Below are 26,571 nucleotides of genomic sequence, written 5' to 3'. Positions count from 1 at the left end.
GTGGGCGTGTCCTGGCCTGGGGTGGGCGGGATCCCTAGCTGTCAGTGGCCGTGGGATGGCGGTGTGTGCCCGGCTGTGTGGAGTGGGACACCCCGGGGGCTGCCGGCGGAGGCAGCAGCGGAGGGGAGCGGGCAGTGAGACGGAGCTGGAGGATGGAGAAGAAGAGGAGGAGGTGCGGATCGCGGTGCAGCCGGCTCCACGGGGGCCCCGGAACCTCCTGCAGCTCCCACCCGAGATCTTGGTGGAGATCTTCTCCTGCCTGCCCGGAACCGAGCTGCCCATCCTGGCGCTGGTCTGCCGGAAGTTCCGACAGATCCTCTGCACCGACACCATCTGGAGGCGGCGCTGCAAGCGGGGTGAGGCCGGGTGGGATACCGGGGGTGGGGGAGTGACTGTAATCAATGGTCGTAACGGCTGGGGGGTGGGGTGGGCGCGACTGTAATCGTGGGGTGTGACCTCTAGGGGGGGGGGCGGATTGTAATCGGGGGGTGTAAACTCTGGGGGGGGGGGGCTGTAATCAGGGGGTGTAACCTCTGGGGGGGGCGCTGTAATCAGGGGGTGTAAGTTAACCTATGGGGGGAATGTAATCAGGTGGTTAACATGGGGGGGCTCTGTAGTCAGGGGGTGTAACCTCTGGGGGGACGACACTGTAGTCAGGGGGTGTATCCTCTAGTGGTTGGGGGCTGTAATACGAGGGGTGTAAGTAACCTAGGGGGCTGTAATCAGGGGGTGTAACCTCTAGGGGGTGGGTGTAATCAGTAGGTGTAAACTCTGGGGGAGGTAGGACTGTAATCAGGAGGTGTAAAGTAAACTCCCTCTGGGGGAGGGGGGACTGTAATCAGGAGGTGTAAACTCCCTCTGGGTTGTGTGTGAGGGGGGGATGTAACTGTAGTCAGGGGGTGTATCCACTGGGAGGGTTGTAATGGGGGTGGGGGGGGGGAGAGATACCCTCCAACATGACCCATTGCATTCGGTACACAATGCTCTGCTCCAGGATTTCCCTGGTAGTGTAGGATTACCAGCACCCATGTGGAATTAGGTAATTGACGAGAAGGGTGTTTCAACACAGGTGATGACAATCCTACATTACCAGGGACGTCCAGGAATAGAGCATTGTGTACTGCAGGCATTCCCAACCACGGTCCTCAAGTATTGCTCAGTTTTTCCTTTTCATCAGCGAACAGAGATGGTCGCTGATGATAGGGAACCTCTGCCGGGCGGTGCCGCAGAGGTAATCAGCTGGTCGCAGGAGCTTGCCAGCTAATAGGACGGGGCTGAAACCGGGAGCGTGCACCCGGCGATTTATCGCCAGGGCACACTCCCATCACTGGCAATATGGTCACCAGCAACCATATTCCCAGAGATTTTAGCCCCTATCGCCCCCGTGTGTACACAGCTTTAGTGATATCCAGACTTCAGCACAAATGGTTTAATCAGAATCACTCAGATACTAATTAAGTCACCTGTGCTCAAGCCTGGATATCACTAAAACCTGCACTGTTGGTGTGCCTTGAGGACCGTGGTTGGGAATGCCTGGTGTACCGAATGCAATGGGTCGTGTTGGAGGGTATGGGTGGGTGTAATCAGTTAATTACATGTTTGCCTACCTGACCCTCTCCATGAGGGAGAAAATACTCTGTTCCTGGACTTTCCTGGTAATGTATGATTGCCATCACCTGTGGTCAGCTAGGTAAATGAGAAGAATGTTGTTTCACCGCAAGTGATGGCAATCCTACATTACCAGGGAAGTCCAGGAACATAGCATTTTCTCCCTCATGGAGAGGGTCAGGTAGGCAACCATGGTTAATTATTCAATAAGTCTAAGGGCGAGATTCTCTATTACAGAAATGCGGTAAAAAACCCCGTTATCAGGGTTTTTACCGCATTTCTGTATTCTCTAATGTCCCTCCGCAGTGTCACCGCTGCGGAGGGAATCGCCAGCAAAAGCTGGCGGTTCCCTGCAGAAGCCTATGGGCTTCTTACCGCAGCGGTGTGTGAGGGATCCATCACGGATCCCTCCCAGCATGCCCTGCGGCCGGCGCGTCAGTCTGCGCATGCGCAGACGGACTCCCGGGTCATAGACCCGGAAGTCCAGCAACGGCGCCGCATCGCAAGGGACAGCTCTTACCGCAAGAGCTGTCCCTTGCGTTAATGACCGCATATTTTAGAGAATATGCGGTCATTAGAAATGCGGTGGCCGGCGATACTGGGCTGCGGATTTTAGAGAATCCCGCCCTAAAACTCTGGGGGATGGGCTTTAATCAGGGGGTGTAATCTCAGTGGGACCAGTGCTCATGGAATATCAGAGGTTGTGACTTCTGGGGCTAGTATTTCGGGTGTGGTATAAATCCCCGACAGTCATTACTCAGATGTCGGAATCCCGACTGCACAGCGGGGGGGGGAACGCAATGAAGCGCACTGGGGCAACAGGTTGGGTGTGCAACTATTAATATGGGTCACAAACAAGGGATGTCGGTAACCCAGGGTACATACCTGTGGTAAGAGTGTTACCTCTGGGGTATTTTTCACCAATGTTATTAGTCATTTCGTCTATATAACTGTTATAAGATAATACCTTATAGCACTTAAGGATTCAATGAATACTCTGGTATTAATACACTTCTACAGGCCAGCTTGTGACAATACATGCCGCATTTGTGGCATTATGTTAGATATATTTAGCCATAAACTGCAGCATGTACGCACCCAAAGAGGCTGCCAATCCCTAATAGCTTCTGCACAGGATTACTGAGACATCGGACGGGCGGCTAGTGACCATGTTTGTGGTTATATACACCATTGCCATCGTGTCCGCTCTGATCCGCCCAAATATAAAGCCCTCAGATTTTGGGTCAGTAATAGGCCAGTCGATCACAAATCCTGTCATCTTACACGAGTATAGATAGAATTCCGTATTATACAGTGAGAAGATGGCCCAATGTTTTCAAGTGTCCCTGTTGCTCAGCTGAGGCAGACATTTTATGCTCTTTTGATGGCACTGAAGCAGGAGGCACCCAGTGCAGATCATTTAAGATGATTATGCAGACGTATTTTGTGTATTTTTATGGTATATGGTCATTGGGTTGACACACAAAAGGCCTACATGCATTGGGTCGACCACTGAAGTTTGACATTGCTTAGGTCGACACCTGAAATATGTCGACATGGTTGAAATGTTGACACAAATATTAGGTTGACAGTTTTTCACTTATTTATATTGGGCGCCGACATGCAGTATTTCATGCCCTACCATGCACTAGGGCAGGCATGGGGAAGCTTCAGCCCTCCAACTATTGTTGAACTACACATGCCTTTCCTTAGTTTTGCTATTTGGCCATGCAAAAACTGTTGCAGGGCATGCTGGGATGTGTAGTTCTACAACAGCTGGAGGGCTAAAGGTACCCCATCCCTGCACTAGGGCGTCGAGGGAGAATACAATAGTGTGCTGAGAGTAGCCAGCCGTGCTAGAGGACCTATACGGTGTCCATGTCGACATTTGGTAAAAAAAAAAGCAAAAAACCCCAGGTCGACCTTTTGACTGCCGACTTAATGCTTGTGTCAACCTTCCATCCAATATATGGTGTTCGCTTACATTTTAGCTGTGTTTCACCATCACCTTGGTAATTGCTATGGGCCCAGTTATTATTAAATATGTATGGCTTGTTCGTTATCATCCCCAAATAGGGAGGAGGGGCAGCTGCACAGACCCTGTATTTCTGACTGCAGCTGCAGCTCCCATAGGTTTCTATGGGGGCTATGACACTATCAGATCTACCAAGCTCCAGAATGCGAAGAATTCCTAAGCATGGCCTCTATAGCTAACGCCATCTGGAAAATGCATTCGTTTTTTTGTAGTCTATGGACTATTTGCAGAAAGCACTGGAGAGGGTTCCCCAGGAACCCTCCCCAGCAATGGTTGACATTCATTCGTGGTCAGACTGCAGGAATAACTGCAATGCCGGCGGAACTCAGGCTTTTTTAAATGCGGTAATCATTTACAAGACGTGGCTTTGCCTTGTAAATGATTTGTGCTTTAAAAAACACCAGGTGAACTCAGACTCGATGACATCCCTCCTCTGGTCTCTGGACGAGTCCCTTCCTACATATGAGCAGTATAATCACATTTTACAATGCAATTTTGGGTGCTAATATCGCACCCAAATCACCTTTCAAATGCAGTCAATGATAAATGAACTCCTTGGTTAACTGAAACAATTATCATTAATATTTGCTATCTGTTTCAGAAATGTTTTTGAGATGATATTGATTAGTAATCAATATTTGGAAATCCCCAACCCATCACAAGGGGGAGGGGCAAGTGTTTCCGAACTTTAAATATATCTTTACTGACATAATTCTGAATCTAATTTTTCCTGACAAGTTATTTGTGTGTTATGAAAACACAATAGAACATGGAATTAGGAGCATTTCCTCTTCCCTGCCTGGGGAGTCGGTCTCTGCTGTGGTTCTTCTAGCACAGCATGATCTGTATTTCATCACTAATATGCAGACCAAACCTGTGCTATAAGCACCACAGCAAAGAGTGACACCCCAGGCAGAGAAGAGGAACTGGACCGGTTTTAGAAGATGCTGGGTGCTAGAGTGAACAATAGTTGTTTATCCAAGTTCGGTACTTATGTATTATCTGGGCTCCCATGTTAAATGCACCCCATTTTTTTATACCCCTACTATCCAACTACACATGGAGTTGATTTCATATAGTGTGGCGAGCCACCGTGCCCGAAGCGTGGTGAGGGGCCGCGGTCTCATAAGAAAAATGGGAGCCCAGATATTACATAAGTACCCCAAGTTCTATTTCCTGGCCTTTTGTACTTTTCCCCAAGGCCCCACTGTCATCCAGGCAGCGATGTTTATGTTGTGACACAGGTCCACATTGCTGTCAGTATGTAATACTATTGTGTCCGTATCTGGGGCTCATCCAAGGTCCCTGAAGAAAAACAGATGCCTGTGTGATAGAAAGATCTTGGTGAAAAAATCCAGCAATGTATTTGAGACAAAGTTGCAAGAGGGTGATTATTATGTCATGTGTAATGGGAGCCAGTACCATTGTTGTGGTTTGGATCAGCTCTCCCCATTTTCATCCGATTATAATGTCATGTATAATGGGAGCCAGTACCATTGTTGTGGTTTGGATCAGCTCTCTCCATTTCCAACGATTATAATGTCATGTGTAATGGGAGCCAGTACAATTGTTGTGGTTTGGATCAGCTCTCCCCATTTCCATCTGATTATAATGTCATGTATAATGGGAGCCAGTACCATTGTTATGGTTTGGATCAGCTCTTCCCATTTCCATCTGATTATAATGTCATGTGTAATGGGACCAAGTACCATTGTTGTGGTTAGGATCAGCTCTCTCCATTTTCATCCGATTATAATGTCATGTATAATGGGAGCCAGTACCATTGTTGTGGTTAGGATCAGCTCTCTCCATTTCCGTCTGATTATAATGTCATGTATAATGGGACCCAGTACCATTGTTGTGGTTTGGATCTGCTCTCTCCATTTCCTTCTGATTATTATGTCATGTATAATGGGAGCCAGTACCATTGTTGTGGTTTGGATCAGCTCTCTCCATTTCCATCCGATTATAATGTCATGTATAATAGGAGCCAGTACCATTGTTATGGTTTGGATCAGCTCTCCCCATTTCCATCCGATTATAATGTCATGTGTAATGGGAGCCAGTACCATTGTTGTGGTTTGGATCAGCTCTCCCCATTTCCATCCGATTATAATGTCATGTATAATGGGACCCAGTACCATTGTTGTGGTTTGGATCAGCTCTCTTCATTTCCATCCGATTATAATGTCATGTATAATGGGAGCCAGTACCATTGTTGTGGTTTGGATCAGCTCTCCCCATTTCCATCTGATTATAATGTCATGTGTAATGGGAGCCAGTACCATTGTTATGGTTATGATCAGCTCTCCCCATTTCCATCTGATTATAATGTCATGTGTAATGGGAGCCAGTACCATTGTTGTGGTTTGGATCATCTCTCCCCATTTCCATCCGATTATAATGTCATGTATAATGGGAGCCAGTACCATTGTTGTAGTTTGGCTCAGCTCTCCCCATTTCCGTCTGATTATAATGTCATGTATAATGGGACCCAGTACCATTGTTATGGTTTGGATCAGCTCTCTCCATTTCCATCTGATTATAATGTCATGGCAAGTGGGATTTTCTATCATTCATCAGTGTGTCACCGTATAATTATACGGGTGACTTTCATGTGCACAGATCCCTCTCCAGAGTCTGCATGATAATTACGGAGGATTAAAGGCATCTTGCAGACAGCAGCACGGAATAGTGACAGTGCTTCTCTCATCTGTGCGGGAGAGGGGGCAAATACTCTGTTCCTCCAACTGGATATTAGAGCTTCGGAATCAGCCAAAGCTTTGGGCTAAAAATATTCCCTGGCGCAGCTGGTAGTGACTCCTTCCCACTTTCCCTTTTGTCCAAGGGCTCTTATCGCCCAGCACCTCCCTTGTTAGGACATGAAACCAATTATCCTGCAGTCTTATCCCCGTCTGACATGAATCAATTTTTTTTCTTTGGCGATTTAACAAAAAAGATGATGTCAGCGAGAGTTAGAAAATACTCAACTTTGTGCAAACAATTTATTTCCGTTTTAGTTTCTACTGGGTATTTATATGGATTGGGTAAAAACCCAGAATGGTCTGGACCAGCAAACCCTGCCATTCTGGAGTTTGTTGTGCTTCTCCCCATCCGGGGGTTGCCTGTGACAGCTGTCACCGGGAAAGCAGGGAGGGAGAAATTTATCCCATCCCTGGACCATACCAAACGGCTTTAATATCTCTCCCTCCCTGGTGATAGCCGTCACAGACATCCACCCATAAGGGACACCGGACTGATGTGGATAAGCACTACAACCTCCAGAATGGCAGAGTTTGCTTCTGGGAACTTGTCTGGTCCGGCTTCTGAGGCCTGAACCATTCTGGTTTTGACCCAACCCCTTTATTAAAGAGCATCTCCCTCGCATAGTTTACCTGTGTAGTAGGTGCAATGGGCAGGAAAGTTATATTCCCATTCCCAAAAGGTTCTTGGTGTCAGTGTTAGGCAGTTTGCGCTCTTACCCACTGATCCTAAGCATCTCTTTCATTGCACTGTGTTCCCAGTGACAAGGTTAATGGAAGTGTGCTAATAGAAGTAGGGTTGTAGCTGAATTGGGTGTGGGTTGTTAGGTCTACACCAATTGGGTCGACACCACTAGGTCGATATGGGTCAAGGTCGACAGTCAAAAAGGTCGACATGGGTTTTTTGACCCAAATGTGGACACAGTTGACATGGACACAGTTTGAAGTGCACCGCATCCCCTCGCTTCGCTCGCTATCCTTCAGGCACGGTACCTCGCTATGCTCGGCACACTACTTTATTCTCCCACCACGCCATAGTGGACGGTAGGGCATGAAATACGGGTTGGGATAATTTGGTCTACAGCATGATGGTCGACAGTCATTAGGTCGACATGGGTCTAGGTCGACATGGGAAAAAGTCGACATGGTTCTAGTTCGACAGGTCATTAGTTTGACAATGTCTAGGTCCACAGTGAAAAGGTCAACATGGGGTTTCTCACTGTTTTTTTACCTGAATGTCAACATGGACACAGTGTAAAGTGCACCGCATCCCCTTGTCGTGCACGGTGCCTCGCTACGCTCGGCACACTATTTTATTCTGCCACCACGCCCTAGTGGATGGTAGGGCATGAAATACCACCTGTCGGCACATGTCGGGTCAAAAAACAGTGAAAAACCCCATGTCGACCTTTTGACTGTTGACCTAGACACTGTCGAACTAATGACCTGCCGACCTAGAACCATGTTGACCTTTTCCTATGTTGACCTAGACCCATGTCAACCTAATGACTGTCTACCATCATGCTGTAGACCAAATGACCGCATCCCATGAAATAACACCTGTCAGCACAAAACACAGTGAAAAAACCCATGTCGACCTTTTGACTGTTCTTGTGTCAACCTAGACACATGTCGACCTTGCTGGCTGTTGACCTAGTGGTGTCAACCCAATGCTTGTCGACCTAGTTGGTGTAGACCTAATGACCGTATCCTGCTGAATTAATAGTAAGCGTTCATGGCTATGTCCTCAGCTGCTCTGCTTTCTGTCTGTCCCAGTAGCTAATACATATGTCATTGGTGCTGGAGATAATCTGGGTCACTGTGTAGCTAGACCGGCTGCTGCATTAGCTGATGGGGGCCCATTCACAATCCATACAGATCGGTACCTGGTTGGTATTGAACCCACGGTCCCATTGCTGTGAGTCAGCATTGCTAACCACTGTTCTACTATGCTGCCCCAGTCATTTTTACTGTATGGGGACAGTGAGGATGTGAGAACATGTAAAATACACTGAGAATTAACCCTTTGGAAATGGCTAAATACCCTGGGGCTGGGCATGATGTTGTATGGTATCACTGCACAGCAATAGCAGAGAAATGTGATCATCTAGGATTAATGGTCTCACCTGAATGTACCACCCCACGGAATATGTCTGCAAAGTGCCAGAACAATGTGTTACAGTAACACAGCGACAATTACATAGTAGATGTTTGGCTGCTGTCTTATATTTTGCAGCTGAGATGCGCCTGACTCATCTTTTAATTATCCTAATTTGCCTGCTTATATAAATAAATGCAGTGAATTCACAGCTGCCGGTGATTAGCCTGTGTTACGCCACCCGTTATGACTGCATTATAATGTTATCATTATCTAGAACAGAATATTGCGGTGTGATTGTCACAGGAAACAACCATTCTATGTCATAGTTGCTTACCCTTCTGCATTCTGCAGGAGACTCCCTGAAATAGCAGCAATCTCCCTCTCTCCCTTATTAGTCTAGCAATCTCCCTCATTTCACCTAGCCCACAATTACATTTTTGGGGAAAAAGGAATGAGAGATAGATACATTTACATTGAATCATGAGCACCATTTCCCAGCACTCTGGAAAGTATAGTAGCTTTGGGGTTCATCTACATTTGGATATAAGTAATTTTATATTACACACCCACGCTTCTAGGTGCCACAGTCACAATCTCTTTTCACAATCTCTCCATATATGGAACTAGACACTCCCTTTGGGTGGAGCATGACACGCCCCCTCAATGGTGCGCAACTATAATCTCCCTGAAACTAGTTTTCAAAAGTAGGCAAGTATGTTCTATGTGCCTCCTTCTGCATGGTGCTGTTACAGTAACCTGGGCTGCATCAATCAGTCGATGAATATAGAAAATCCAATGTTTTTCGTTGATTAATTAATTCAGCCCATGTAACTACAATGAGACAACAGGATTAATTCATCCAGAATCTCGGTACTTGTGAGTTATCCGGGCGTCCGATTTTGTACTTACGATTTGCATGCGATTTGCATGCGATATCGCATACGATATCGCATACGATATCGGATCCGATTTGCGATTTACATGCGATTTACATGCGATTTAGCATGCGATTTGCATCAGATTTGCTATTCATTTCATTACCCCACTATCCCCAAAGTGTGTCTATCAACGTGAACCCGAAGCGTGGCGAGCGCAGCGAGCCCGCGAGGGGCGGCGGTACGCGTCCTCCGACCTTTTCATGCCCTACTATCCACTAGGGCGTGGAGTGAGAATAGAATAGTGTGGCGAGCGCAGCGAGCCACCGAGCCCGAAGCGTGGCGAGCGCAGCGAGCCCCGCGAGGGGACGCGGACACCTGTGAAGCCCGCAAGGGCACGCGGATACCTGTGAAGGTGTCCGCGTCCCCTCGCGGGGCTCGCTGCGCTCGCCACGCTTCGGGCTCGGTGGCTCGCTGCGCTCGCCACACTATTCTATTCTCACTCCACGCCCTAGTGGATAGTAGGGCATGAAAAGGTCGGAGGACGCGTACCGCCGCCCCTCGCGGGCTCGCTGCGCTCGCCACGCTTCGGGTTCACGTTGATAGACACACTTTGGGGATAGTGGGGTAATGAAATGAATAGCAAATCGGTACTTGTGAGGCTCCCGATTTTGTACTTACGATTTGCATGCGATTTGCATGCGATATCGCATACGATATCGCATACGATATCGGATCCAAAATCGGACGCCCAGATAACTCACAAGTACCAGAATCTCTTGTTCCTATAACAAACAGTATCATTTACTAGGTTTACACATAATGGGCCTGATTTATCAGTCGGACGGAAATTGGCTGGAATTACAGAAAATCTGCATCAGCCGGATTGCCTATCGTTTACTAATGCCGGTGTCAATGCTATTATCTGTGGGCTCAATATGTATGTATCGCGTCGCACATAGTTGTTCCATCACCAGACGTCATTAGTGTTGTCAAATTCACCCACCCCATGCTGTTCCATCACCCCCCTCCACTTGCACCCTAAAACAAGCACAGAGGTTGGGCTACAGGCACCTGCATTCCCACGGAAAGGGTCTTCACGGTAACTGCACAATAGCCGTCAATAAAATGGCAACTTCAGTGAAGGGTAAGAAGGAAATTTACTAAAATGTGAGTTCTGTTTAAGATAGGATGTTGCTAGGAGCATTCAGATACTCTCTATTATCTTCTAGATCAGTGGTTCCCAACCCTGGTCCTCAAGTACCCCCAACAGTGCACGTTTTCCAGGTCACCCAGCAGGTGCACTCATTATTCAGGCACATTTGAAAAGATCCACAGGTGGAGCTAATTATAGAACTTGTGATTCTGTGTGGAGACCTGCAAAACATGCACTGTTGGGGGTACTTGAGGACCAGGGTTGGGAACCACTGTTCTAGATAATGCTAAATAAATAAGAATTAGATTCTGATTGGTTGACCATAGCATCTTATGTGAAATAGAACTCCCATCTTAGTAAATTTCCCGCTAAGATCTCACTCATGTAGGGTTCCTCGCTATTACCTACGCTTTGTGTAATGCACGCGTAGGCCGCATTTGCTGCTTTACGATGCATACATCTGCGTAACATTGTTATACGCTTCTTCTTTGTGCCAATATGGGTTCTGCAATGATTACGGTAAATGTGCTCATTAACACTATGCTCTCTCTGGTATCAGGGTGGACTAACTAGTCTTTGTCTTTGCAGAATATGGGGTACACGAGAACCTGAGGAAGATGGATGTCACGGGGGTGTCCTGCAGAGAGGTCTATGTCAAACGTGAGTGAATATCCCATGTGCCATGAAGTATTTTGTGTCTCATTGCTATAGATATGGTCACACAGAAAAAAAGAAACCCCTCTAACAAATATCTTCCCCCATCTCCGATACACAACCATATTTTGAATGGATTTTCCAGAGAATGCGGCCTATCGATTCATTACGACCTTACTGAGGCATGACACTTCTTGCCTCAGCGTCATGAGTTCCCTGTTATTTGATTGGCCAAATATTGGTTACGCCCAGTGGCAGCTCCTGAGCCCAAAATTCAAATAGGGTTCCAGACCAACTGCCAGTGAGTCAGTTTGACATGGCAGTTGGTGCGGCTAACCTGTTTGAATTTTGAACTGTGCTGCAGCGCTCTCCTGGAGCCGCTACTGGTTGCGCCCATAATATGCAGCCAAATGGGTTCTCTTATCCCTATGTGATGACCAAAACTGTGATTTTTCCAGTGTTATTGCAGCCTTTTTTTATGTAGAGCAGGGCAGGAAACCATTGGAGTGATGTGCTGCTTAACTTGCATTGTCTGTTCAGGTATAAATCCACGGGTGAAATCCGGCCGCTTTATGAAAATCCTTCCTGACTATGAGCACATGGATTACAGAGATGTGTATACCTGCTGTACGTATCTGATCAGGGTGTGTGTGTGCTCCGTGTGCCGCCCCCAGAGATGCGCCATCTGTGTTAACCCTTACCCTGCCACTGTATGGTGCAGCTGTTCGCTGACTAACAAATCTTTTGCAACTATTTACATTGTTCTACAGCTCCCATGCAAGATCTACAGTGGGAGAAACTCTGAGGGGCATGAGGTATGAGGCACCGTATGCCTTGTGGGTGCCGCTAGTTACCCGTGACTTCATAGACTTCATTGGTTGAGCCCACAAATGGCTTTCACTGTAGTCTGCAGGAATAGGTTGCCTTTAAATCGTGTTTGTACTGCTGAGAGTGTCTTTTGGTCACAGTATTTTACAACCGTTCATTTCTATTATTTAAAGATTGATGACATTGATACCATAAATATGATGTGGAAATTCTGAAACCCTTATCATTATGCAAATTGGACATTTATACCCTTGCATTAATAGATAACAAATTCAATTGCAAAAGCCCATTGCAGTTGTGAAACGACACATCCCAGAATACCCTGCCACACTTTTAGCATTCCCTAATTGCAAAACTGTGGTAGGGAATGCTGGGACTTCTAGTTTGGAAAGCCACCGGTTGGCTGGGCTTGTTGTAGTGCCTAGAAGTTGTAAAAAGGGAACAGTAATGGGTGCGTTTCAGGGCCTCATCTGTCCAGTGGAATGTCGGGTAATATATTCCGTGACCTTCAGCATGATGTAATACAGTTCCGGTTCCCTGGAGTGGGGTACCAGCCGAACTCTGACTTTTTTTTTTTTAAAAGAGGCAATCATTTATAAGGCAAAACCAGGTTGGAATAACAAACTGTTATGTGTCCCAGTCATAGTGCATGGATTCATTTAGATAACTGTATGTTGTGCTTTTTTCTGCTTTCATAATATTTTGTATTGATATCGTTATTTGTTAATTTGTGGGATTGGTAACCATAATGGAGGCGTTAAAGGCTTCCAACCTCTGGTGTAGTCAGAGAGGACGTAAAGTAGATTCTGCGTATTTCCTCAATAAACAGTGGTTGCGCTGATAAATGGAACGCAGAGGACCACTCTGATGGAGTTATAGGGGTACAGTTACTAAGATAGGAGTTATATTAATGATGGTATGTTGCCCGTAGCAACCAGTTTCTACTTCTTACTTATTTATTTAGCACCTAGAAGATAATAGATAGAATCTGATTGGTTGCTATGGGCAACATCCACTCTTCCATAGAACTCCGATCTTAGAAAATTGACCCCCATAGTGCATTACTTATTTTATTACACATTTGTAGACAATGATATGACTACTTTGCTCCATCAGACATCACCCCCTGCGCTGCCTCAGTCATCGTATATCGGCAAATATGCAGAATTATAATACAGTTTCTGAACACTATTTAGTCAGTGATATTTATATCAACATCTCACATTGGCCCTTATTGTGATCGGTGCGGCCGGATCCGAATATGCGGCCAGCACCGTGCGTCCTAAACCCCGCCTTCCATACGGATCGCCAACTCCGTCCGTACGCGGTAAGAAGCTGTCCGAACGGACCGCACGTGTATTTCTCATGAATACACCTCCTCCATCTCAGGGAACCTCCCCCATCATTCGATGGTCGCAGCTCCCGCAACCTCAGACCACACGGGCATTTCTCCGTGCAAAAGCAGGGATCTGGGCGGGCAGCTGACATCCGGCAATGTCATATGTCCGCCCCCTACACGTGCGTCACGGCCGCATTACCATACGTACGCCCAGCGTTTGCATGGGAACGCCCATGAAACGCGGGGTGTAAACATATGGTAATGAGCCCAAACAGCCCTTCACGCCCCTCTCCACCCCCTGTTCGTAGTGTACACATTTCATGCGGAATGTGGCCGTGCGTCCGGCTCGCACATGCGCAGAGACGCCTCTGCACATGCGCAGACACAAAACATCGGCGGCACGAACGCACGCGGATATTACCGCACCAACCAGAATAAGGGCCATTGTATTTATTGTGGGGAAACTAAGACAAAGGAATCATATGGTTGTTGTCATTGAAGTTTTTGGGATGCCACGTGATGTAGAGATGTTAGTCCTGTGTACCCTGTATTGTTCTAATTGTGTGCCCTATGTACGGCGCTGCAAACCACTTGTGGCACTTTATAATTAAAATGTAATAATAATAATAATTTCATGTAAAGTCAGATAATTCCTCTCTTTCCGACATAGATTAACATTTAATTCGGGAGACCCCTATTCTAGAATCCTTCAAAAAACAGATTCAAGACTTTCCTGTTTTTCCTTTAAGTATAGTTTATGAAAAGCTTTTTTGTACTTCATTGTTCCTGTACTTTATTACATTCATTCTATCTGTTAAGCGCCTTGAGTCCTATTAGAGAAAGAGCGCTATATAATAAAAATTATTATTATTATTAAAATTTTCCTGATTCTATGGAATTGACCCCTGTGTTTGATATGTTGTTCTATATACTGTATGCTGCTAACAATTATAATCTGAACCTAGCCAAGTAATGCCCCATTCTAATCATCATTTGAAAGTCGCGAGACTGCTCCAATAAAGCCTAAATTAGATTTTAAATTGAATACAAAGGAAATGTACCAGTTGGCAGAATAGTGTCCCTGGCTATATACGGAATAGCTCTGATAATCTCGAGCACGAGGGAATTAGTCTGTCGTTTCTCTGGTTAGTGTTTTATTCTTCTGGGGAAAATGCAGGGCAAATGCCGGAGATATGATGAGCGACTGAATTACTACACTGTATGTTAGCGCTGGGCAAGGCTGGACCCCTCAGCACAGTAAATCCGTTTTCAGGTTGTACATTTTATATTTCCCATCAGCGCCATAAATATTGTTTATTTCTTTCATATGCAAATGTTGTGCCCGGGAGCTGGATTTGCTGCTAATTATAAATAGTCCCATTTGTGTTTTTACTTTTGTAGTTATGTGATCGCTTATTTTCCATGTTGTTTGTGTTGAATGTTGTCACCATGGTTCTCTCTGTCTCCCTGTTTAGTACTACACCAATATAGGGATATCCTGGGACTGTGGCAGCCAGACCTGGGCCCGTATGGAGGACTTCTCAATGTAGTGGTGAGTAACCAGCCCAGGGAATGTATATGTGTGTGTGGTAGCGGTTGACAGTGTCTAGTCAGGCAGGGCCAAATTATGGCCCTCCAGCTGTGAAAGGACACATCCCAGCATGCTTTGCCATAATGCTAAAACGCAGTTTGGCCATGCCTGGTCTAGGTGGACCCCAAGAGGTTGACATGGAAAAGTAGATACATGAAAAGGTTAACAGGAATTTTGAATTTTTATTTGGTGTCAATTAGACCTGAGAACCCCTAATTAGTGTACTCCCGCACCGCCATTGCTTCGGTTTAGGAACCTTGATTCGCTTTTCCTAACTAAGCCAGTCCTGGGCCATTTTTGAAATCCGGGGATTGAAAAACTCTCAAATAAATAAATCCCAGGATTCTCAGGATCCCTGGGATGGGCCTTCGGACGGCAGGCAGGTGCATGGCTGCGCAGCGGGACCTCTAACATTAAACTGCACCGCCACATGACCTGATTGTTCGGCAACACCTGAGCCGATTTCTGCTGATGCTCAGCCCTCCCATCAGAAAAAGGTCAAAGGCGAATTTTGATCCTGAAAACCGGGATAGGAGGCATAACGAGCACTGCACGAGCCCTATGCTTGGGTCAAGAGATCCATCATAAATAAAGGTATGTCTCTGTGTATGCTCACCACTGAAAAGCCCACAATGCCACCCACACACCCATGACATGCCCACGGAAGACTTATCCTAGGTTGCTATCCGGTAACCCCCACTCAGCTGCAAGTGGCGGTGCAGCTGAGATTAGCAAATTTCCGGGTGGCCTATGTATGCTTATACTTGTTTATGCATGCTCCGACACACTGGCGAATAGGAGGATACAGCCGCAGCAGACTTGCGTGCATTTCTGGCTCAAACAGGTGCAAGATATTTATAGAAGCAAAGCTGCATTTTACAGGTAACTGGCAGAGGATCTGTCCCCTGCAGTCGGTGACATATTTTGGGATTCGGAATGCAGAGTACAATATTACAGTACAGTAAAATGTTTGCTTTCTCAGTTTGATTAATGCACCCAGTAATTGCAGAGTAAATTATGCACTTAATACTGTACAGTGCAGCTGAGAATCCTGCCAGACAGGAGCGGACTGCTGAGTAATAGAGGATGTTATTGCTGTCCAGAGCTTTATAGAATAGTGCTGCAAATTCTGTCGCAACACAAGTCCAAAACTGTGCAACACTTTTGTGCTGCACCCAGGTTACTGTTCCGGACTCAGTATAGCCCCAAGGTTACTGTTCCGGCTTCAGTATAGTCCCCAGGTTACTGTTCCGGCTTCAGTATAGTCCCCAGGTTACTGTTCTGGACACAGTAAAGCCCCCCCGGTTACTGTTCCGGCTTCAGTATAGTCCCCAGGTTACTGTTCTGGACACAGTATAGCCCCCAGGTTACTGTTACGGCTTCAGTATAGTCCCCAGGTTCCGGTTCCGGACTCAGTATAGCCCCCAGGTTACTATTCTGTCTTCAGTATAGTCCCCAGGTTACTGTTCTGGCCTCAGTATAGCCCCCATGTTACTGTTCCGGGCTCTGTATAGCCCCAGGTTACTATTCCGGCTTCAGTATAGTCCCCAGGTTACTGTTCTGGACACAGTATAGCCCCCAGGTTACTGTTACGGCTTCAGTATAGTCCCCAGGTTCCGGTTCCGGACTCAGTATAGCCCCCAGGTTACTATTCTGTCTTCAGTATAGTCCCCAGGTTACTGTTCTGGCCTCAGTATAGCCCCCATGTTACTGTTCCGGGCTCTGTATAGCCCCAGGTTACTATTCCGGCTTCAGTATAGTCCCCAGGTTACTGTTCCGCTCTCAGTATAGCCCCAGGTTACTGTTCCGGCCTCAGTATTGCCCCCAGGTTGCTGTTCCTGCCACAGTATAGCCCCCAGGTTGCTGTTCCGGCCACAGTATAGCCCCCAGGTATCTGTTCCGGCCTCAGTATAGCCCCCAGGTTGCTGTTCCGGCCTCAGTATTGCCCCCAAGGTGGCTGTTCCGGCTAGAGTATAGCCCCCAAGTGGCTGTTCCAGCTAGAGTATAGCCGCCAGGTGGCTGTTTCGGCTACAGAATAGCCCCCATCATGTTTTGTCCAAGTATCTTATTTACTGTTAAAATATTTGTAACATTGCACTTTGTTCTTTGCACAGTAGAGGAGATTTTAGGGTGGCTGGCATTCGCAGGGCGGCGGGCGGGTTTTATCTGCTCGCCAGGCTGAGAATATACACAGCCTAGCAAACAGGTATGAATCAGGCTCAATGTTTCAGAAGTACAGGGAAGGGATAATGACTTTTAGTGGAGCGTGGAAATAAGGTAACGCTAATAATCGTGGCTGCCTGATTCCACCTTCCGTCAGAAAACCGATGTTAGAGGAAGCATTATTGTAAATGGACTTATCAGGCTAGTTGTTCATCGTCTGCTGATCCGCTCTGTCAGTCCCTCCATTGGTTGCCTGTATATTACCGCATTCAATATAAAATACTTCTACTTGCATACAAAGCCATTACTCTGACTACACCGACTTATATCTCTTTGCTTATCTCAAAATATATCCCCCACCGACCTCTCCGCTCTGCACAAGATCTGGGTCTCTCATCCACACTCATTACGCACTCCCACTTACACTTGCAGGATTTTTGTCGGGCAGCACCCATCCTATGGAATGCCCTTCCACGCACACTAAGACTCTCCTCTAGCCTCTAAACTTTCAAGCGTTCCCTGAAAACTCACCTCTTCAGGCAAGCGCATCATATTCCGGAACCCCACGTAACCTCCAGTAGCATTCATATCGAATTGCATCCCATCAGAACTGTCTTATTATCTGGTGGGACTGCCATGCTATGGAATCCTATCCTTATTTATCCCTCCTATTATCCCTATAGATTGCCCTCCTTCCTCTATGTCGGTTTGTTACTACCCAGTTTGTTTAACCCCTTCCCGACATATGACGTACATTTACGTCATATGTCGGGTGCGGGGGAATCAAGCCAGCTCACGGAGTGAGCTGGCTTGACAGAGAGCAGGTAATGGCTGTATATTACAGCCAGGTCCCTGCTCTCACGGCCACGAGCAGCGAGTTCGCCGATCGTGGCCGTTTAACCCTTTAAGCACCGCGGGCAAAGCGACCGCAGTGCTTAAATAGCTGATCGGAGGGGGGGCGCCCCCCTCCGGCGCCGATCGGGGCCCCCCGCAGCGAGATCGGAGGGTGCCGATCGGTTGCCATGGTAGCCAGGGGTCTAATGTAGACCCCTGTGCTGGCCGTGTATGCATACCTATTACATCCTGCCTCAGGCAGGATGTAATAGGAAGTGCATAAAATCACTACGTTCAGCCATAGAGCTCTATGGCTGAACCTAGTACAGGCGATCGCGCCCCCTAGTGGTCAAGTACACTAGGGGGCCTTGTAGTAAAAGTAAAAAAAAAAAAAAAAAAAAGTTTAAAAATAAAAAAAAAATAAAAAAATATTAAAAGTTCAAATCACCCCCCTTTCCCCATTTCACAAATAAAAATAAATAAAAAAAAAAAAAAAAAACATATTTGGTATCGCCGCGTTCCTAAAAGTCCGATCTATTAAAATATAACATTAGTTATCCCGCACGGTTAAAGGCGTAAACGGAAAATAATTCCAAACGCCAAAACTACGTTTTTTGGTCGCATCGCGTACCCAAAAAAAAATAACTAAAAGAGATCAGAAAGTCGCCCATATCCCATAATTAAATTAATTAAAAAGTACACTTCAGCCCGCAAAAAATGAGCCCTCACCCAGGTCCGTAGGTGGAAAAATAAAAAAGTTATAAGCCGCAGAACATGGCGACGCAACGCAAATTAGAAAAACCGTAAAAGTTGCGATTTTTTTTTTTAGTGGTAAAACATAACGAAAACTATATAAGTTTGGTATCACCAGAATCGTAACGACCCATAGAATAAAGATAACCCATCATTTTAAACGAACTATGAACTCCAAAAAAAACGTAACCAGCGCAAAATTGTGGAATGGCGTTTTTTTTTTTTTTTACCCCACATTGAATTATTTCCTGATTCCCCAGAATATTATACGGTATAGTAAATGGTACCATTACAAAGTACAACTTGTCCCGCAAAAAAAAAGCCCTCATGTGTCTATATAGCCGGAAAATTAAAAAAGTTACGCTTATTTGAACGCAAGGAGGAAAAAAAAAAAAAAATTTGCATAAAAGGCAATGTCGGGAAGGGGTTAATAACTTTTGTTTCCAATTTTAAAGCGCAATTTAATAAGCTGCGCTATATAAGGAACTGTAAATAAATAAATAATGGTCGTTTGCAAAACTAACCACATAATAAACGCCCAGACTATAAGTTATCCGTTGTCATAATCTTTCCCTGGGAACACCTGTTGCGGCTTCTGCCGTTACACAAAACAGATGCTGATCAGCAGAATATTACACCGCACCTGAGTGCTATTAGCTAAATACTGACAATTACTCACATGACTCATGAACTACTGTATAATCCTCCCATACTGCCAACTGCTACAATGTTAATGAAGATGACATTGTCCTGTACCAGATTGTGCAGAATTAATGTACGTAGGATGATGATCAGTTACCTTATTGGAAACTTGGGTCACTTTTGTCTCTCTGCCCCTTCCGCCTCATTATATTTGTAACCCAAAGGAAGTTTGTCTAAGGAGATAAATAATTGAAAAATGAAAATGAAGGAATGTATGTTCTAGAATAAATCATTTTGATTGGTCACTGGGGGTTTGGTCATTGACAGAACTTCTGCTGAGACATCTCTTGCCCACTCTGAGAAATGTCGTTGGTGGTTTGTAATGTGGCCACTATGCAGCAGATGTAAGGCCAAATGCAGCGCATGGCCCGCAAATGACCACAAAACCCAATAATCAACGCATCAAACAAAAGAGCCAGAATGGCTTGGCTAGATGTAGCCAGGATTGGCCGCCCATGTGTGCCGTATTGGTCAGTGACCTGTCGCTCAGCCCCAGTTACAGGATCTCAGCATCCGTGCCAAGGGTTAGGCTACTGTATTCCTTGTACTGTGTGTTGGCCAGCTGACACCATGATTACATGGCCTGTGGCCACCAGGGATAAGGAGCTGGATATAACTAAAGGTTCTCTCTCTCTCTCTCTTGTGCAGGTAGATGGTTTTTTCATTATTGGCTGGATGTACCTACCTCCTCATGACCCCCACGTGGATGAGCAAATGAGGCTGAAGCCTGTGTTCCGTATCCACCTTATGGAGAAGAAATCCGCCACGGTAGAATGCATGTATGGGCCAAAGGGGCCTCACAACGGTCAGATTCAGGTATGAAGCTGAATTGTGATAGGATACAGGGTAGCTCCTCCCATCCTGCTCATTTTGGTTATCCCTACCTTTGAGTGACCGTGGTCTGCAGGGCGGTTTTTATATTAACCATGACGTTTACCTGTGGAGAGAAGGGTCAGGTGATCGCCCATCACGGAAATTGGGGACAAAAAAAGAATGTGAAAAACTCATGACAGACTTTTGACTGTCGACCTTCCAATTGTTGAACTAATGCCTGTGTCGACAGTCTGACACTGTCGACCTTAGCCATGTCCACCTATTTCATACATCGACCTAAGCCCTATTGACCTTTAGTGGTGGGGCTAATGTATGTCGACCTTCATAGGGTCAACCCTATGACCCAAACCAGAATAAATTGGGGTTATAGTTGCCCTAGATTAGGATACACCCTAAATTACTGTTCATCTTTCTCCAACCTAATACTGCACCCCCTCCATTGGCTTCTATAGGGTATCACCATCCAAAGGTGGGCGTCGAAAAGGCGGTGGCCGGATCTTAGTACATTTTTTTTTTTTCTTTCAACGTTTTTATTAATTTTTTGCCAATGTAAAACATTTCAAGGTAAAACATTTCCTGTACATTGCAATGTTTGTTTCACAGAACAATTCAGAACATTGGAGAATAAAGCATAACAATTACATTTGATCTTAGTACATTTTAAACATTTTTACTTTAGTACATCCTGCCCCATATTTGTTCCCAGTAACTTCTCTGTGCTAGATATAAACATCATTTGTCTGTATGGCAAATACGTCCAGGAATTAAATAAGGGGTCTTTATACACTGCTGTTTTGTATGTACAATGCATGAACTTACAATATCACACGGACCTACTTGGCATATATATTTTTTTTTTATAAACTTTTTATTAAAGCATTGCATTGCAAGTAAACAATTATTTAATCTTATACATTTGTACATCACTTTTAGGAATCCACCTTCCTTCCCTCGGCAATGACTTTACAATTTTTTTTTTTTTTTTCAATGTTCTCCTGTCTTATCTGCCTGGACATAAATTACTTATGACGTCATTGTGTTGGGATGTTCTCATGTTCACTCATTCCCGGTGTCCTTGCAGATGGAGAATAAGGGCCAGTTCTGTACCAAATGCCTGCAGACAGATTACCACCGAATGTCCGGAGGAAGACAGGAGGTAGGCGACGTCTCTTCTCCCAGGAGCTGCTGCAGACTCGCCCCTCCCTGTTAATGTAATAAGGATCTTGTGCTCTGATTGCAGGAGTTCCGGACGTGGCTACGAGATGACCTGGGCCGTACACTGGATGATATTTTCCATGAACACATGCAGGAGTTAATCCTGATGAAATTCATCTATATCTGCCAATATGAGTAAGGAAGATGGCATTAAATACAGAAATAAGAAAGTGTTGGGGTCAACACAGGGACTTAGATAATCTAAGATATTATGTCCTGTATAGTTTTGAATAGGGGATAGAAAACCCTGATAGTATGTTATAGTAAGCGAAATAACTGTGACTCAAAACTCTTTTTTTTTTTTTATATACAATTGTTATGTTTTATTTTGAAATATTTTGAGTTGTTCTGCGAAACAAACATTACAATGTACAGAAAATGTTTTACTTTGAAATGTTTTACATTGAAAAATTTAATAAAAACGTTTATAAAAAAAAAAAAAAATACAGAAATAACATTGTCGGTTCAGTTATAAATGTAACTGGAAAAAGAACAGAATAGAACTGCGCAATAAAGGGGGAAATAGTACATGCAATTTATTTATGTACCAATATAAAAAAAACACATATAAAACATACACAGAAAATTAAAACACAATTTAAAAAAGAAAAAATTACATATAGGGGGGTTATATAAAAGATTATTGCACAACCGGTCGTATCAAATTAATATGTAGGTTTAAAACCAAGTAGATTTTGCTTCCCTTTAATTGGTCGCGGTCATATTAGTATGTTAGTATTGGTTTAGAATGCTGGTTAAGTAACAGTCTTTGTTTGGTGGATTAGTAGAATTAAACTGTCCAGGTTTTAATGTCTGGCCAGACAATATTGTATTTGGGGTACCTTACAGCTGCCAACTGTAATTCCTCCGGTCTCCCAGTGGATGGTGCTGAATCACCTTTCTTGGTCCAACTATATCTGGAGTCACCTTTGGGCTGGTGGCCTGATGGTAAGCCTGTATGGTATCCCCTGTGGTGCCAAAAGAATTGTAGTTAACCAACGCGTTTCCGCGCCTCCGGTAACGGTCTCAGCGGCTTTTTCAAGGAAAGAAAGGAAGAGTAGCATCTTCCTTTCTTTCCTTGAAAAAGCCGCTGAGACCGTTACCGGAGGCGGGGAAACGCGTTGGTTAACTACAATTCTTTTGGCACCACAGGGGATACCATACAGGCTTACCATCAGGCCACCAGCCCAAAGGTGACTCCAGATATAGTTGGACCAAGAAAGGTGATTCAGCACCATCCACTGGGAGACCGGAGGAATTACAGGTGGCAGCTGTAAGGTACCCCAAATAGAATATTGTCTGGCCAGACATTAAAACCTGGACAGTTTAATTCTACTAATCCACCAAACAAAGACTGTTACTTAACCAGCATTCTAAACCAATACTAACATACTAATATGACCGCGACCAATTAAAGGGAAGCAAAATCTACTTGGTTTTAAACCTACATATTAATTTGATACGACCGGTTGTGCAATAATCTTTTATATAACCCCCCTATATGTAATTTTTTCTTTTTTTAAATTGTGTTTTCATTTTCTGTGTATGTTTTATATGTGTTTTTTTTATATTGGTACATAAATAAATTGCATGTACTATTTCCCCCTTTATTGCGCAGTTCTATTCTGTTCTTTTTCTGGTAATCAACTTGGGGAACCGAGCTACCCCCCACAGAACAGCAGCAGTTAACGGGGTGTAATAGTCTGTGCTTTATTTGACTAAATTATAACGTATTAGTAAGGTCAACCCGCTCGCAGCGCAGGACTTAGCCCAAACCTTTCTATAAATATAACTGGTCTTTTCATGAAAAACGTTTGTTCACATGCACTAGATTGCAGCAAGTGATACATGCAGCCAGACTGTTACCTAGAAGACTGTAAGTTAGATAGCTTTTACCTTCTGCAAAGAGATGGAACATACCGCATACTGTATACAGATACTTCACTTTGTTCAGAGACTTGACTATGCTAATATCTAATATTGGATGCCATTAATCTGTACACCCAGCAATTTTGTATTTGCATTTATATAACAAATGTGAGCAATGCTGGCATTTTTAGCAGATATTTAGCATATCTCTCACAGAGATTCTGGCACTTAAAGGGTTAATGTCCGATCCTTTATGGTTCGTGCTGCAGCGCTGGCCTGTGTGTAGGTTTTAATCCATTATAGGCTGCGCATCTGAGGACTAAGGGAAGTCTAATGGGCAGCTGACGGGTGGCATTTACTCAAAGATACAGTAGACATGGGGCACCAGATGTATTTTTGCAGTAGGATGTTGTAGAACGCTACAGCTTATAATGTTAGAATGCTGCTGGATATAACTGGGATATATGTATAGCATACTATGTAATGTCGTGTTATCCAACTTCTCCTAAATTCTGTCCTTCTCCCGCTACATAGTAACTGCCTTACCTACCGACGCATATACCACCCCCCAAGCCAGCCGGGAGACTTGCTGAAACCTGGCTTCTTTAAGGGCACTTACGGGAGCCATGGTCTGGAGATTGTCATGTTGAGTTTTCACGGAATGACTGCCAAGACAACAAAGATAACGGTGAGCGTTTTACTGTTTCTCTTCCGAACAAGAGCGTTGATCCCCGTTGTCTATCAGAGTCCCGGTAGGCCGGCGCACCGGCGAGGCCACTTATAAACTTTAAATTTTTTTAGAGGTGGCCCTGCCCAAAGAAGTGCCACTGTCCTCCTCCTGTCTCCCACACAAACAGCCTTTGCTGGTTCACAGTGCAGAGTACCAGACGCTTGAAATACTCAGCTAAGGCTGGAACCCTTCTATATCCATTGTGACATCTGTTAAAGGGGCAGGAGTTAGAGCTATCTTGGGGTGTTACAATTTATGGGGTGTTTCTGGGCACCACTGGGGAAAGGGTGGGGATACTTCACAGCAGCTTAAAAATCTGGTGGCCACTAGACTGACAAACATATTGACACTCAAGCCCCCCCCAGCCAACACCACATTAGCCAGAACCACCGCAAAGATGTTCATATTTGTGCACCATGAAGGGTCCTTATGGCCTTCGGTTCCTTCCTCTTCAAAAGTTGATTGATGTGGCAGTTGTGGTGCCTTCTTTGCTGGCATTCATAGTATGTTGCATTTGTGTGCAGGGAGATCCCAACGTCCCAGCCGGTCAGCCGACACTTGAAGTTGACCTCTCCAGGCCTGTCCTGCTGCCTAGCCTGGAGCAGTTGCGGAATCTGGATGTGCTGTCTATGCTCATCCTGGATATCCACACTCAGATAAACAGGGAGCAGAGGCTGGCGCGCAGAGAAGAGGAGGCAGCGAACCGCGATGCAGAACAACCCCCGGAATCATTGCCCGGCCTGAGGCCAGCAGAGAGACAAGCAGATGAGAGAGGGGAACCTCAGCCCCAGGAGCCCCAGGCTTTTGCCCTTCCAGAGGAGGTGATGGCACGCAATGAAGATTATCCTCGTACCTGCAAGATGTGGTAAGGAGATGTCCAACTAATGCACCCATTGTGAAAATGTTTTGAAGCATCTATTTTCCTATCATGTATGTTTGGTGACATCATCACTCCCTGATCGCAAATGGGAAAATCAGAGTTGGTATATGGTGTTAAAGCTTTACTACCAGTGCCAGTGGCAGTTCTAGAGGAGGGGCTGCAGCACAGTACAAAATTCAAATAAAGGAGACGCAGCAACTGCCAGCGAGTCAGTTTGAAATGGCAGTTTCTCCCCTATTTGATTTTTGGACTGTGCTGTACCCATTTATGAACACCTGACAAACCACCATCGGAAGGGAACACCCCTTCGGAAGGGAAATCATCACATAGGATGAATAGGAATGGCGACAGAGGTTAATGTCATCCAAGGTGCAATTGACTTTGCCACCTAATTCACATCCAAAATTGACTCGCATCCTGCCAGACCCTCATAAATCTACCCCCCTTCTTTCCGTGATCACCCCTTCCCATCCATCTTACCCACTTTAACTTATTTTTCCCCTGTATCTGGAGATGAAGTCACTGCCTTATTGTCCCATTCAGAAATAGCTCAACTGTGTAAAATGTACATTTGCACACAGCGTGATTGGCACAGATTAAATCCATAGAAAATGTTCATTCAGTTGAACAGACCTAAAGTTCATATTAATAAAGTTTTCCACACATTGAAAAAATCCTATCTTATCTCTAAAATCTGTAGTTCATATTCCTAAAGTTTTCCACACATTGAAAAAATCTCATCATATCTCTAAAATCTGTAGTTCATATTCCTAAAGTTTTCCACACATTGAAAAAATCTCATCATATCTCTAAAATCTGTAGTTCACATTCATAAAGTTTTCCACACATTGAAAAAATCTCATCATATCTCTAAAATCTGTAGTTCATATTCCTAAAGTTTTCCACACATTGAAAAAATCTCATCATATCTCTAAAATCTGTAGTTCACATTCATAAAGTTTTCCACACATTGAAAAAATCTCATCATATCTCTAAAATGTATTGTTCATATTCATAAAGTTTTCCACACATTGAAAAAATCTCATATCTCTAAAATCTATTTAGAAAGCAAAATTGAATTTTTGAATCTCCTCTAACTTTTCCCCGTTTCACTTTGGTAGCTTTTTTGGAACTGGCCTCATCGCCGGACACGGATTTAGCAGCCCAGAGAGAACTCCTGGCCTGTTTATACTGTTTGATGATGATCGTTTTGGGTTTATATGGCTGGAACTGAAATCTTTCAGCCTGTACAGCCGGATACGGGACAAGTTTCAGAACTCCCAGCCCCCATCACTAGAGGCCTTCGAAGAGATGCTCCAAGCTATGCAACTATGGACAACCTAGAGTGTGGGTTTGGGTGGATGGGTGGGTGGGGGGAGGTGATGGCTGGAACTGGACAAGTCAGTGTTTGCGGAGGCGTGAATGCTGCAATCTTGGGAGAGCGAAATATATCAGCGCATGTACTTTTTAAGCCTTTGTGTACCAGAGGATCCTGCTACGCATTGCCAAATGAAAATAGAATACTTATGAATTTGAAGTGATGCTTTTAAAACGAGAACAAAAAAAGAATGAAACAAACCTCTTTTAATGTATATAATCAGCCTAATGTAATAATCTATAAATATATTAATTTATGGCTGTG

General features: G+C 44.9%; 1 protein-coding gene across 2 annotated transcripts; it reads left to right on the top strand.

Annotated features, from left to right (window-relative positions):
- On the top strand, positions 1 to 26,571 carry FBXO31 (F-box protein 31). 2 transcript variants are annotated; one of them, XM_083165375.1, is made up of 10 exons: positions 1 to 356; positions 11,126 to 11,197; positions 11,732 to 11,818; positions 14,834 to 14,910; positions 20,050 to 20,217; positions 21,317 to 21,391; positions 21,476 to 21,585; positions 23,854 to 24,007; positions 24,574 to 24,914; positions 26,051 to 26,571. In XM_083165375.1, exons 1-10 carry the CDS (start codon positions 56 to 58, stop codon positions 26,271 to 26,273), a joined length of 1,608 nt encoding a protein of 535 aa, XP_083021501.1. In that variant the 5' UTR covers positions 1 to 55; the 3' UTR covers positions 26,274 to 26,571. The 2 variants fall into 2 exon arrangements, with proteins under 2 accessions (XP_083021501.1, XP_083021502.1); XM_083165376.1 differs by lacking the exon at positions 11,732 to 11,818.

This window comes from Crinia signifera, chromosome 11, assembly GCF_055691185.1.
Source record: "Crinia signifera chromosome 11, ASM5569118v1, whole genome shotgun sequence".
In the NCBI taxonomy this organism is placed as follows: Eukaryota; Metazoa; Chordata; class Amphibia; order Anura; family Myobatrachidae; genus Crinia; species Crinia signifera.
This window is presented reverse-complemented; position numbering and strand designations above follow the sequence as displayed.